General features: G+C 38.3%; 1 protein-coding gene across 9 annotated transcripts in view; it reads right to left on the reverse strand.

Annotated features, from left to right (window-relative positions):
- The window catches only part of FAT3 (FAT atypical cadherin 3), a 405538-nt gene that overhangs the window by 62120 nt on the left and 328493 nt on the right, over positions 1 to 14925 (reverse strand). For all 9 annotated transcript variants that reach the window (XM_027677451.1, XM_027677453.1, XM_027677457.1 and 6 more), the window contains 3 exons: positions 7515 to 7711; positions 6306 to 6459; positions 5212 to 5445 (listed from right to left, as the gene is read on the reverse strand). In XM_027677451.1, the coding sequence (XP_027533252.1) occupies positions 5212 to 5445; positions 6306 to 6459; positions 7515 to 7711 (585 nt within the window). The remainder of the gene's footprint in view (positions 1 to 5211; positions 5446 to 6305; positions 6460 to 7514; positions 7712 to 14925) is intronic.

The following is a 14925-nucleotide window of genomic DNA, read 5'->3' on the forward strand; positions in this document are numbered from 1 at the left end:
TTTCCTTTTCCTTTTCCTTTTCCTTTTCCTTTTCCTTTTCCTTTTCCTTTTCCTTTTCCTTTTCCTTTTCCTTTTCCTTTTCCTTTTCCTTTTCCTTTTCCTTTTTTTCTTCCATGGCAGATTCCTGAATTCTTTTTGAAAACAACTTCAATGACAGTGGAAAGGCTCCCCTACTTAAACTATACTCCCTACTTATTTAATGCTGTTTTAAATTGTAAGAGAAAAATAAATTAATGATTCAGGTCTTCCATATCCTGTATTAGTGCACTAACCCCGGTACTATTTTAAAAGTTAGTGAGGCAAAGATGTGGGTAAAGATACAGGCAGCAGCATGTATGTTTTAAAGAGAATAAGTCATCCTCTGGAAAGTATCTTGTAATATTTATTTTACAAAAACTCAGACGACATCCAGAAATGCCATCTAGCTGGCATAATTGCCAAAGTTAACTACATATTAGCTGCTGGATTTTAGTAAATCTTCTGTCCTGTTATCTCTGTTATTCTTCTTATTCATGTTTCAATCCCTGCTTTCTTCTTTTTCAGATCCTGAATGCCCCAGAAGTTTCTAGACCCATTTCAGGTGACATGCCCAACATAAGCAAACATGCCAAGTAGAAGTTTTTTCCACAAAATGCCAAAATCAGTATCTACTTAAGCACTTCTATTATTTTGTTACTCACCATTACACATTATTCAGAGAACTGCTCTCTAACCAAGCTATGACTGTCTTGCACTTCTCTCTGACACTTCTGCAATCTCACCTGGCAGCACTTCACCCCTTCCCAAGTCCAGCTCTGTGTGCATCAGGCTCAGTTGCCCTAATTCCTCCAAGAGCAAAGCCCACTGTTGATAAGGTTGAAGTCTATACTCTCCTTCCATGCATGTATTCTCGAAAGTGGTGACCCACTGAACAACCTTACCAACTGACTTTTTTCTGTGGTGGGCTCACCAGCATTTTTATACCACTTTCATTTTACATCACTTTTCTACCAGTGATAAACCTCAGAGAACTATCTATGTTCCTTGGTTGCTATTTCTGATAGATATTTAATTTGTATAGTTTTAATGGTTTCTTAATTTTTCTCATTTTCACAAGGAAAGGACAGGAAGAAAAAGAAGATAAAATATGCTTGCTTCCCCACCCTCTTGGAGGTAGGTACTCTCCAGACTGGACTGACTGAAACCTAAAGGAGGAGTCATATTACCATTCTTCCCTAGAAAAGACATTTCTTATTTCCTGTGCACCTGCCTTGTGAGTACACATGGGAAGGGACTGGGTTTGGGCTTTTTTAGGACAAACTAAGTCTTTACTGTCAAACCTTGAAAGAAAAATATCAGTTTTGTCACAGATTTCTTTGAAATCCAAAATAAAATTTCCCATCAGAAGCTGAAAGAAAATGGTACTGCTTCCCCCAGTTTGCCAGTGGAGAAGGTTGGGGTTATGAATCTCATGTCTCCTAATGAGAAGGTCAAACAGCTTCCCTGAGAAGGGTTGAGTCTCTTCTGCTGCAGCTCTTCCACTTTGTGTGAAGAGGTGAATAATTAGTTCCCCACATCAAGAATCAAACTGATTAGAGACTGGATTGATTTAAACTCTCGAGGTTAAACACAAATGCACTAATCGGACAATGACAGAATCTTTCTCATAAATCCTCATCCAAATAATATTTAACTCTATACAACTGTTTAAAGAACACAACCAAATTCAACCACAATTGACCCATATAACCTAGCTGTATAAACATATCTCTGTGAGCATCTCAAATCTTATCCCGGCTCCCTGAATTAGGCTTTCAACATCCAATTTTTTGCTCACACCCACCCAAGTATGAAAGTTTCAACTACAGAAAACAATGACCAGAAATCCAGGCTCATCATTCAAATCTCTCCACCCCCAAAATAGTTGGGTTTTTTTTCCAGAATTGATGAGTAAACCTCAGACCGTTCTGTCTGTGAGGCTACAAGCCCTGCAGAAGCTGGGACACATCTGAAACTCTGGGCAACTTATGCACAAAAGTGAGAAAATGCTTTGAATAAAGTAGCACACTGCTTATTATTTTTTTTAGTTAGAGGGACAGCTGAGAACAGAGGAGGGCAGTCTGCACACTGCAGAGAACTCTGCAACCAAATAAAGGCCACTCCTGCCAACTTTCTACTTACACGTCTGTATTTTCCTGCTAGTCCATCTGTACTGGCTGGTAATGGGGGAGGACCTGATGATGGTAGTTTGATGACTACCATCCATGTCTTTAACCATAGGCTAATGCAGAGGCTGAAAGGCAGCAGTGGCAGGCAAGACAGATCTGGCTGACAAGGCTGTTCCCATTTTGAGCAAAATTAGAAACCTGTATTCATCATAAATTCAGGAAAAAATCAATTGGTCAGTGAAATCACTAAACTGACTACAGATCTGGATGGCTGATGGCCCAGTGGTAATGAAGATTGCAGAAGGATGGATAAACGCACTGTTCGTTTTTAGTACAGTAAGTGCTTCTGCCTTTGGCAGACTACACCATCACTCATCATGGAAACAGGCCTGAGCACGGAGTTCCGTCACAAAGTAAAGCAGCTCTGAGTGAGGCAGGATTTAACCATCACTTAAAGCACAGCTGAGTTTGGACGATGTTGTCATTCATTTTTATACTGTGCAAGCAAGGCCGTAACACTGTGTGCACGCAGAAAAGATGAGCAGCACTGGAAATGAATATGCACCTGCAGATCAGGTTTGGGCTTCAGGTTTATTAACATCATGCTTGCCACAAAGTCCCATGTAGGTTTCCTCAGTGTTGCTGCTCTAGCATGACCCTAATTCTTTTGAAACAGGCTGATACTGTAGTTGTCTGATGGCTTTGCTCAGATAATTACACCTCTGCATTCACTCCAGCTCTTCTTGTCTCTTAATTTGAACAGAATGGAGTCATTTGGCACTTTGATTTGGAGACAGCGGGAGGTAGAAAATTCACTGCTCTCTGAATGTCTCTAAAAAATTGTAAACCCAGCATTTCTCTTTCATATCTTAGTTTGAACATTTCCAAACCTGATGGTGGTGACTAAATAGCAAATACTATATTGTGGAAATTTTCAATTACAGCAGGATGGGAGAAAGAATTGTTTTAGATTAAAATAACTAAAATGCCTTAGCAAATGGACTTATGTATATTCTCTCTCCAAGTGATCATTTAATTTAAGATCCCTAGCTATATGCAGAGGTTATGGAAAATGAGCTTGTGTGCTACTACAGTTAAACAATTAAAGCCATTTTCTTCTGTTGAATACTGTGAAGAAGAATCACATCTCTTCTTTAGTGTGTCCAGCTGGTTTCTAAGTATGTATCTAAATTAAAAATATATTAAACAACAACTTATGGTCCAGTTGCAATCAGGAAATTCAAGGGACACCGAAGGCATAAGGCAGATATAACACTGTTTTCCTGTTAACTGGAAATTGTCTTAATTATCCAACAGTGTCTGCCCATGGTATTTTCAGGTTTCTGTTAAATTGTGTTTGGTTGCAGACCACAAATGGACTTCTCTGAAGTTTTACCTCAGTGGCTTCAATATTCATGCTCCTATCCTTACAGTACAAGGCTCTTCAAAGCCCAAAACAGGAGAATGGGAAAATTCTAAGACTGATCACAAGATGTGTCCTGAATGTTAAAGATTGTTTTGTATGATGATTACTGGCTCCAATGATGCTTTCAGGATAACGCCTCACAGAACCTTACAGGAATATCATAACCCATCAGGAATATCAATAATAAATTTTTCTCTCGTGGGAACGTTACACCACCTGAACTCATTCATTATGCAGCAATAGGGAATTAGTGATTTTAGCAGGGACTAACAGAACAGTAATTAAAACAAAATCCAGTTTTAGGGACTCTTTTTTAGTCACTGTCATATGATACAATGTAAGGTTTAATTTTCAGGTGTAATAATTAAGGAAGTACATAGTCCCTTCTTATCCATTACATGCATCCCTCCCTTTAACTCTTCTAGTTTCAGAGGAAAGGTAGCTCATGGTTTGGGGTTTTTTTCACTGCTAACCATTTTATTCTGTAAAGTTGGTGCTAGCAAGAGCTTTCATTGACAAATTTTTATTCTAATTATTTCTGTCCCCTCTCTCCTTGAATGTCATCTCACCTACAAGAAAAACGGTAATTAAGACAACAGTGGAAAACAACAACACTGTCTTCAGATGGTTCAATAGTTTACTACCAGTAATTTGCTTTTCGCTGCAGAACAGTATCATACTTTTAATTGTCACTTTTCAACCAAGGCATATAATGCAGCTCTTCATAGATACATTAATGAATGTTTGCTGTTCCTTTATGGATTCCTGTATATTTACACTATCAGTCTCAGTAACAACTGAGACTTACAGCATGCAGTGTACTTAAAAAAAAAAAAAATGACATGAAATATTTTTTCACTGAATGAAAGATCTTTTTATGTGAAACTACTCAGGCCATAGTTTTTACAAAACATCTCCAAACACAGGAAGAAAAAAATAAACTAAGGGATTTATTTATTTTGACTCAAGTGAGTGACCTAAAAAATTCTGATATTCAGTAGGTTTTACCACTGTTATGCAAAAAGACCCCCTTTAAATATTTATATTTGGGCCCAGATTTCAAGGTTAAGGTCCTCATATAATAAACTCTTACACTTTCAAAGAATATGCAGTTAAATAACCAAAACACTTTAATGTACATTCAGAGTGTACAATAATTTTATGCTAAAGTAACCAGCTGGAACAAATGGGAGCTAGAGCAGTATGAAACTAGAAAAGCTGTGATTAATCAGGTACAGGTGTATAGCATGTAACTATATTATTTGCATAAATAGTGGCATGGGTATTCAAAATCACAGCTCAAGAAAAGAGGTGAGACCACTGAAGGAAAAACACTGGAATTTACCCCCAAAATGATCATTTACCCCCGAACACAGCTATTGCTGATCAAGAAAATAAAAGACTACATGCTTCTGTGGCTGCTGCAATGCTTTTCTGTTTGTAACACCATTATATCAAGCTCATCCACAACCATTTTGATGTAAAGAAACAGAAGAGAAAGAAATGGGAAGCATAAAGAAGAAAAAGGAGGGGGAAATGAAGAAAAGTAGCTATAGAAAAATTAATCTGTATTGCAATTCCACCAATCCACAGAGTCTTCCTGAATGTTAATTATTGTTTGCAATGTTTCCCACTTACCGACATCAGGATCAGTGGCTTGGACTCTTGTTAACAAAGCTTTAGTGGCTGTATTCTCATAGACACACGCAGTGTAGTGATCAGATGAAAACACTGGTGGATTATCATTAACATCTTCTAAAATAAGATGGATTTCTGATTGGCAAAACCTGCCACCACCATCAGTGGCTCGGGCAACCAGGTTGTATGCAGGGATTTTCTCTCGGTCAAGAGGGGCCAAAGATTTCAGCTCACCTAAAATTGATCAAAACCAGCAGCTATTGTTATTATTGTAGCACCATCACTGATTCTAGATAGCTTAAGTGTCTCAAAAACATGTGTTTCACAAGAATAGGAAAGAGAAAACAAAATCAACCTCTCTTATTCCAATGAATGGATTAAAAACTCACAGGAGTGTTACTTCCCTCTGCTCTGCACCCAAACAAAGAGCTGCCGATATGAATGCAGGGATGACAAGCCACTCATGGTGGCCTTCAACAGCCTACTGCTTCACCCATATGAACACCACCATGTTTTCCCAAGTTTGTCTTTCTGTTACTCTCAAGATTTATAGACATCTAGATGCAGAAAGACATCCTTTTAGCAGGGCCTGTTGCGATAGAACAAAGTGTCATGGTTTTAAGCTAAAAAGTGGGTAGATTTAGACTAGATATAAGGAAGAATTTTTTTATGATGAGGATGGTTAAACACTGGCACAGGTTGCCCTGGAAACATTAACTGGATGAGTCTCTGAGCAACATGATCTAGTTGAAGATTACCGTGTGTATGGCAGGGGAGTTGGACTAGATGACCTTTAAAGTTCTCTTCCAACCCAAACTGTTCTATGGTTCTATGATACATCTCTGACCTAACTTGAAGTCTGCAGGGAAACAAAAGGATTGATATCAACTGTTCTGGTTATAACAATCAATCTAGTCAACAAAGATGTCACTCTTTCACCCTCCTACCACCACCACTTTAAGTGGTCATCCACACCTGCCATAACTGGAACAACAGGCTTATAGCCAAATGTAACCTAGCTCTTGTTAAGGAAACGAGCGCCCATTGATATCAAGGAATTAAAGCTATTAAGAAACATTTTATTGTCATCTTACCATTTTCTGGATCTAAGAAAAATTTATTGTTCCCAGCACCATAAAGAGAATAGCGAATTTCACCATTGGACCCGATGTCAGCATCTTTAGCACTGATTTTAAGAATGACTTTGTTTGATGGGATGTCTTCAGGAAACAGTGCTGTGTATGCAACCTAGAGTCAAAAACAGAAATGTAAGCTATGCTGTGACAGTATTTCACAGTCTTTGCACAGCCGTTTTTTAAACAATTTGTAGTGCATCTTTCTATAACGGAAACAATTTTCCTTTATGCAACACATTCCTAGCAATTCAAGTAACTGTTAAGCTTTGAGGTGTCACAAGAAACAATGCCAAATTATGACTCTGAATAGGGCTTATCTTAGGTGTTTAATGCAATACCACTTTTTACCTTCTGTTTATTCCATTGACATCCATGAAAAGAAAATTTTGATGAGTGTGCTAACAGAAGCAACTGTTTTTATCACCCCATCAAGCAGTTTTGAGGGAAATACAGACTGTGATTTCACAGAGTGGTTCTTGCAATGACAGTAGTCCATCAGTGAAAATGCAATGATGGGAATTGTATGAGTATATACATACATACACACACAAACATATATATATATGTATATTCTGAGAGCAGTACCATTAAGGAACTCTGGGTTTTATTATGCCTTTTCTTTCACACAGACCTTTATATTGTGCTAAAATTAGTTCCCTGTATTGCCTTTCCACAGAATAAAATACAGCTAGCACTCTGAAAGCTGTGGTCAGGCCATACTGCATGCATTCCCAACAACATGAGAGCAAGCTACATTCTTCTGCCTTTTCCACTGCATCTCTGGCATCTGGAAGGTTCAGGAAAGCTGAAGTTAAACTGGATTGGAGGCATTTCAATGTGGGTTGTGAAAGGGGAGCACGTTTTTTTCTGCAGGGGAGGAGTGGCTGCCCAATGCCACCTCACAACACATCATTTGTTCTAAAGCCAACTAAAGGCCAACGTGTACATTGCTCCTTTGCTAGCTTTATGAGACCATTATCCTTTAATCTTGTTTTCACAGGAATACTTTATCCTGCTACTCTCCCAGATCACTCCAGATTCTTCAACTAAGACCATTAGGATGAAAATTGGCATCACCTGTGAAGACCTGTAAATAGCAAGGAACACCTGCAGGGAACCCATCGCTTCCAACACAGTGGTTGATTTCTGTGGGTGTTGGTAACTCACCTGTTCGCAAACTGGATTATTGTCATTAACATCAGTGACGCTCACTTCCACAGCAGCTTGGGTTACAAAGAGGCCATCTGTGGCAGTGATGTTCAGATAATAAATGTCTTGCTCTTCCCGATCTAGAGGCCTTTTAACATAAACCTTCCACTCATTCTGAACCAGTCCCAGAGCGAACTTCCCTTTGGGATTCCCTCCTGCAACAAGACAAGCAACATACAGTTCATTGGAGTGTCCCTTCAGAGCTCCCACCTGGTGTAAACACACAGACACATTGCAGAAGACCTGAACTAAGCAGCCATCATTTGTTTCACAGTGATTGGTGCTTCCAAACTTGCAGACTCGGGAGATCTGTAATGAGATTATGCTCCCCGTGTTTATTGCCCCCCCCGAATGCCTTGTATGAAAGCGAACCAATAAGTTTCAGTGGAAACAAAATCCATTTAGCAGAGCTGAAGATGATCTCTTGTTTAGTTCCCCGTAAGGGTAATCAAATTCAAACTGTGAACAATCAATAGTCCTCTCGGGCTGGTACAATTGTCTTTCCACTTAGTCTCGGGAGAGGATGTAATACACTGTAGCTCTTGTTACCAAGACAATTTCATTAGCTGTTGATTATGCAATCAAGGACTGGAAGAGGGTTCTATTAAGGAATCCTCTAATGAAAGCTTTATCATACAACTGTGCCATTCTTGTGCTTATTAAAATGCTAGTTTTTAAAAAAGTTTACATGACACAGGAAGGCACATAAGTATTAAATAGTCCTAACAAGAGGTCATTTGAGGAACAGTTGGAAAATAAGCAGTAGAATTAGATCAAATGTATCCAAGACTGGAAGATGATGAAAGGAGTACAGGAAATAAAGCAGAAGAGTTTTTTACTGTGCCCTAACACTGACACTGAACCTGGCAATGTTGCTCTTCCACATCATTAAATTGCCTGCTGACAAAAGTAGGTTGGGAGAGGGAAAGATTTGGTCCACATTATCCTCAGGAAGGAAGGAAGGAATGAACGAAGGACATGTCATGTGCAGAAGTGTACAATAATTAAGCTGGGCACAGTCATTAATTTTTCCAACAGTTATTAACTCTATTATCTGAAATGGTACAGCTTCCCGCATGGTCCATGAAGAATCACCTTCAATCACCCTTCTCTGAGTCTGATCCAAATCTTCTGTCAGACAAGACAGTAAAACCCTTTCAACCAATGTTATGACTTAACTCCACTAGTCAGCTCAGCCCCACACAACCGCTCACTCATGTCTTCCCCAGTGGGAATGGGAAGAGAATCTCAAGGGTAAAATTGAGAAAACATATGCGTTGAGACAAAGATAGTGTACCTGGAAAAGCAAAAGCTGTGTGTATAAGCATAAAAAGGAATTCAGGGCGGGTGTTCAGCCATCTCCAGGAAAGCAGGGCTCTGTCGCCCTGACAGTTACTCAGGAAGACAAATGCCATAACTCTGGACAACCTCCCTTCCTCCTTCCTCCCTCAGCTTTTATTGCTGAGCATGATGTCATATGGTCTGGAATATCCCTTGGGTCAGCTGGGGTCAGCTGTCCTGGCTGTGTCCCCTCCCAACTCCTTGTGAACCCCTGGCCTCCTCACTGGTGGGGTGTGGTGAAGAGCAGAAAAGTCCTTGACTCTGTGTAAGCACCGCTCAGCAGTAACTAAAATATCCCTGTGGTAGAAACACTGTTTCCAGTACAAATCCAAATCATAGACACATAGCAGGTGCTATTCAGAAAATGAATTCTACCCCAGCCAAAGCCAGTAAAGCCAACTACTCAGTCTTCTGTGCCCAGTGTCTAACACGACCTTGGTCTGTAAAAACATATCCGAAAATTTAATAATATAGGATAGATCACTCTAGTCATAGCAAACTCGTGTGCTACAGAAACTCAGCGAGGACGTATTAAAAAGCATCATGCTGCTCCACTGGGTGCACTTTAATTGCAGCTAACCTGCTACTAGCTCTTTCCTCACCGTATTAAGTTTTCTCATGTGCTCTCCATGCACGAATGCAACCTGAGAACTATTGTCCATGTTGCTCATGTTTAAAAGTGGTATAAAACTATTAAGGGAATGCTTATTCTTTCTTGTAACAAGTTCAAGAATGTCAAACATGCTAGCGTACATTTGCTTACAAACTACTCTGGGTTCTGACATGTGTCATGGGATCTGTCCAAGCTAAATAGAAAGACCAGGTTCTTAAACCTTCCCCTCTTCCCCGTAGTTACTTGCATGAAATGACTGCATAACTATTAGACCAAAAAAAAAATAAAAAAATCCAAGGCTGAATTTATTTGCATTGACTTTGCTGTCAGGCAATTAGTGCCTCTGATGTTGCTTTTGCTGTCACAATTCTGTCAGTTCTCAGCAACCTTTTTAGCAAAATAACAAAGCAGAGAAAGTCTGAACTTGAAGCTGAGCTTAAAACCAAGCAAAAAAAGTCTAATGTCCATTTCATACCAACTTTCTACACAAAAAGCAGAATAGAGGTCAGAGGCTGTAATCTATGCTTCCTTCATTAGCTACCAGTGACAAGATAGACTGGTTTCTATTTAATATGAAAACTAAGTCAGTTGAGTCAGGCTGAGCAGATCTTTCTTGTTAAGCGTCACCATTTGTGCTAGCTATGACTGTGCCAAAAAAAGCAAGTTGTAATCAATAAGATTTCCAGAAAAGTAGTCAGACAGGCATTATAATTATAAAAGGTCCTTGAATCATACAGAGCACTTAACTGATATATCAAATACAGATATTTTCTGTTAATAGAAAACCACCCTTTTTGATCACAAAACCAAGCATTTTTCCCACTGATTTCTGTGACAGTCTGGAATAACCACCAGAGAACACATTGTTTAACCTGTTGTGTCATATAACCCCACATTTCTCCTAAAGAGGGTTAAATAGTGTTGATGTGTACTGCAGTGCAGATCTGAATACAATCCAAGGAAATGAGAATCTGTCCACTGACTTGAGTTTGAATGTGACTTCAAAGAAGGCAGACCCCTGCTGATTGACGTTTAATTCCCTCTATTCGGTTTAACACCAGGAAAAAAACCCCATAACTCTCCTTTAGTAAAGGCTGTAATCTTGTCAGAGTGAGTTTAACGTTGTAAACCATTAATAAAAACGGTCTTCAATGTTCTTACTTTGCTTCATGATATTAATCAGGTTTTTCTGCATACTAGTCCTTATGTAAAAAAAATGATTAACTGTCCTGACCAACTAGGAAGCAATACACTCAAGGTATGGGTATCCCATTGCTGAGAAAAGAGGAAAGGTAAAATCTAACTAAAATCAGCTGGTGGTTTTTACAGCTAGCAGTAACACTACCTTGGAGCAATTTTAAAATCACTGTTGCTTTGTTGCTGATGGAATGGCTTTTAAATCACACCTAGGAATTCGGGGAATATGCATTAAAAAAATGGTTCTTGGGATCCCTTTTATTCCCCTTTACTCCATTTGAAAAGTATCAATTCGAATGACCAAGAAACCTGTGCAATAAGCAGCAAACATGTGTAACAGTTTATCTGCATGGCTTTTTTATTAGCGCTTTCATCTTTCTTTTTTGCTTCTTAGGACTGGCTCTATACTTTGTTGATGAAAAGTGAAGGTGCACTGTAAAGTGCAACAGAAATAATGAGATGTAAGCACTAAAATACTGTCAAGGAAATATTCTTAAAAATGGAAAGGCAAAAAAATCCACACTGTGGCCCAGGAAACATTTCCTAGTACTTATACATATGTCTTGATGCAGATCTCATTCTGCAGTGATTAATTAACTTTTTCACTAATATATGCAAGCAGATTCAGTTTCCTAGGGGCATTCTAATTAATTAGTTTTTCCCTCTGAATAATGTAGCTTTTCTAAACGGAAGCCTCCTGACTATGTGTATTAATGTATTCTTTAAAATCTTCTGGCAGTTTTCTTATGTTCTACTTTGAATGTCACAACAGTGAAGTGCTAGCTACACAAAACACTCCAATAACTTTTTAGAAAGGCTTTGAGGCTAAAAGAATCAGCAGTATCTTTTATCTTTTGTTACTTGAAGTTTAAATAATGCTCTGTCTCCCTCCCTCTCTAGTCAGCAAATAGTACAAAGCCAAATCAAGCTCAAGTTTAAGTAAAGAAAGAAAACAGCCAGATACAAATGAAATGCAGAGAGACAGTGATCCAAAATAAACAAATCCTGACACACATCATTACTAAAGCACACACAGAGGCCATTATAGCAGCTAAAAGGGAATGAAAAACTAGCAGCCAACAGTATCAGTTTTCACTGCAATGTCCCCATCTGGGAGGGGGAACTGAATATTTACTAACCTATTTATTTAGTTTCTGTTTCACATTTATGCATTTATTTCAGTATTTTCAATTCCCGGTTAGAACTCTAGGCATTTGCATCACACAAAATCAATAGGTTTATCCTTCACTCCCAGTTTAAGATGTGTGTTTCCTGAGCTTCTGAAATGATAAACTCAATCCCCTTAGCTTTACTATCATAAAATTGCAGACACAGTTCTTCAGCCTGCAGCACAAGGCCTATCCAAAGACAGAAACATCCATTTCTCCAGAACTCCAGTATCAAAAATATAAGACAAAAACAAACAAACCCCATCACTTTGCTCATATTGGGCAATCCAGCAAAAAGCCTGTGTACAATACCAGTTCTTTCTTCCAAAACACATTGTCCATCTCCCTTGTATATGCTGAAACAAGCTTAAAGACTACTGACTGTCCTTAGATTTATGTTCCTGATGAAGCCTAATTAACATCACTGAGGAACATAAAACACTTCACCAAGTCTTGTCAACTAACATTTTTCTGATGGCTTTTCCTAGTTTGCCACTGTTAAATCTCAGTAATATCTGGCTGGTTGTTGGTTGGCTAGACATCAGAAGAGCCCTGATTTTAGGCAAACTACCTCAAATGATATAGGCAATGACCTCAAATGAGCTTTCAAAAGAAAACAAAAGAAACTACTGTGCTCCCTAAGTGCATCTGTGTAATCTGTGCTTCCTATTGATTTTCTATTAAGATTTATATATAGCACTTTTGCTTTGTGAACATCTCCAGCTGCTATCAAACTACAACTAACAAAGGGTAAGTGCAAAATCCCCCCCCCCGTCAAATGCAAACGAAAGTGGGTTTGAAAATGGCAATTACTTGCCAGTAATCATGGAAAACAATCCTAAATTGAAGGAATCCACAACAGAATATATATTTGTCCACTCAAGTGTATAAATCCCTTTTCAAAGTCGACCAGAAGACTGCAATAAGCATTTGTATTTCTCAAAAGAGCATAAAGGACTCTTCAGTGATCACATCTGACACAGAATGTTTATTTCTCTCATCTTCTAAGGATGATTTTTTTCCATCTATTTTCTATGTGCTACTTTTCTCCTGGTGTATTTTCACAAAGCTGTTTTTGGTGGATCCACATGTCATTCTCATAATTTTTCTTCTTTCTTTTTGTTAATGTCTTGTTTTTCCCCAGAGTTTGTTTATTGTATTCACAGAAGTTTCTATGGTTCAAAACACCTCTAGAAAGGCAAAGCATTTGAATAATCGTCTAGCTAATCTGATTCCATGAAACATTCAAATGCAGTTCCTGAGATCAACTTGACGTAAAGTGTGAACAGACTATTTTATTAGTGATACTATACTTTAATATGTTTTGACATTTAAATCAAAAGAACATAATTTCCCCTTGTGCATTTTCCAACCTCGAATCATATATTCCAAGGCAGTGGAATTTCTGAGCCCATACACTTTAGTAATTGCACAGTAGGACTTAAAGAAAGTTTTGGGCTTTGACATCTGATGTTTTCAGAAGCTAATAAAACAGCAAAATATCTGACATATTTTGAACTGTGACAGAAATTAGGATACAGAATGATCTATAATTTTTGAGTCACATGTGACAGTTGTTATTCATAAGTCCAGTTTTTGCCAAATTAACAGCATAGGGATGTGAAGAAAAACATCATTATGTAACTAAAAGCATAATTAACTATAAGAGATGACTGCAAGACTTCAGAACAAAGCTAATAATCATGGTGCACTAACATATCTTTGTTACAAATATAAGGGTTTTCTTTTCCCATAGTACTTTCTGCACTGGGATCCCCAAACTCCTTCAAATATCCCAAAATTTCTAGGATAAGGAACTACTTATTTATTTTTACATATGTGGAAACTGGGGCACTGACAGCTAATGCACCTTGCCCAAGGCCTCTAAATCCTGACACCTACCCACAAGACTACCTTTGCCCCTACTTCTAATATCCTACAGCACATCACATTATGAACACATAGTCTTTGCAACCTTTAAAGCAAATCCAAACTTTCATGTAAATAGAATGAATTTCTGGTTGCTTTGAAAATGATGCTACTTCTGATGTGTAACATCAGGCAAACCATGGCTAACTGGAGTATCACAGCTCTCCCTACACACTATCCCAAAGCCATTTTCAATTCGATAGCTAACAAAGGGGTAGGAGCCTTATGCTCCACAGCAAAACATACTAATTGTTTTCCCAATAGTTAAGTAATTTTTGCCCTCGGAGTGCTTCCTACATGCAGTCTTGTGTAGGTCTAATCCCCTTCAGTGAGAGAAATGTGAATTTATGCAATAATTTGGTTATTACTAGGTAGTTAATATTAGCTCTTGAATTGTTAAGGTTGGGGGCAGTGACAAAGTTGTTTTCTAACAAAATCTATTGGACAATGAAAGATGGAGACAGAAAAATAACTGCAGTACCCCATCACTCATAACATACTCACACAAAAGCCAGGCTGAATCTAGGAGAAAAGAATGATTGATAATAAGCATAACAAAATAGAAGAGAGCAATGTTACCTACTTTGAAAAATGTGTTAGTAATGTAGTCAAAATTGCCTTATGCTGTATATAACAATACATGTCAGCTAACCAGTGCTTCTAAGTATATTACTATTTCCCTGGCCAGGAACCTATGCTGATAAGAAATGGCATCCCCTCACCCAATAATGTAAAATTCATTCACATCCCTACTGCTCCCAGCCCCAAAGAATGGTGTTTCAAAGTAGCTCCTGCATGCACTTTCCTATCTCAAAAAGAGAAATGCCATTCCAAAAGAAAAAAAAATGCTTGGAAATATAAGGATTCTCTCTCTAAGAATAAAATTTTCCTCTTCCCTTTGTCAAAAAATTAAATCATGATGGTTTTCAAGCTGACATATCAATTATGATCAGTTGATGGGTCACACTACATTGCTCTGCAGCAAATCACGAAGCATTAATCTTAGAAATTTTAGAGAGAATAAAACAGAGAGACACACACACACTCCCTCTCTCTCTTTTCAGTTTTGCTGCAAATTCTGTCCAAAATAAAAAAAGAAAATTCAAAACCAAAGCAAAAT

Source organism: Neopelma chrysocephalum, unplaced genomic scaffold (genome assembly GCF_003984885.1).
Source record: "Neopelma chrysocephalum unplaced genomic scaffold, ASM398488v2 Primary Assembly neopelma1_43, whole genome shotgun sequence".
In the NCBI taxonomy this organism is placed as follows: domain Eukaryota; kingdom Metazoa; phylum Chordata; class Aves; order Passeriformes; family Pipridae; genus Neopelma; species Neopelma chrysocephalum.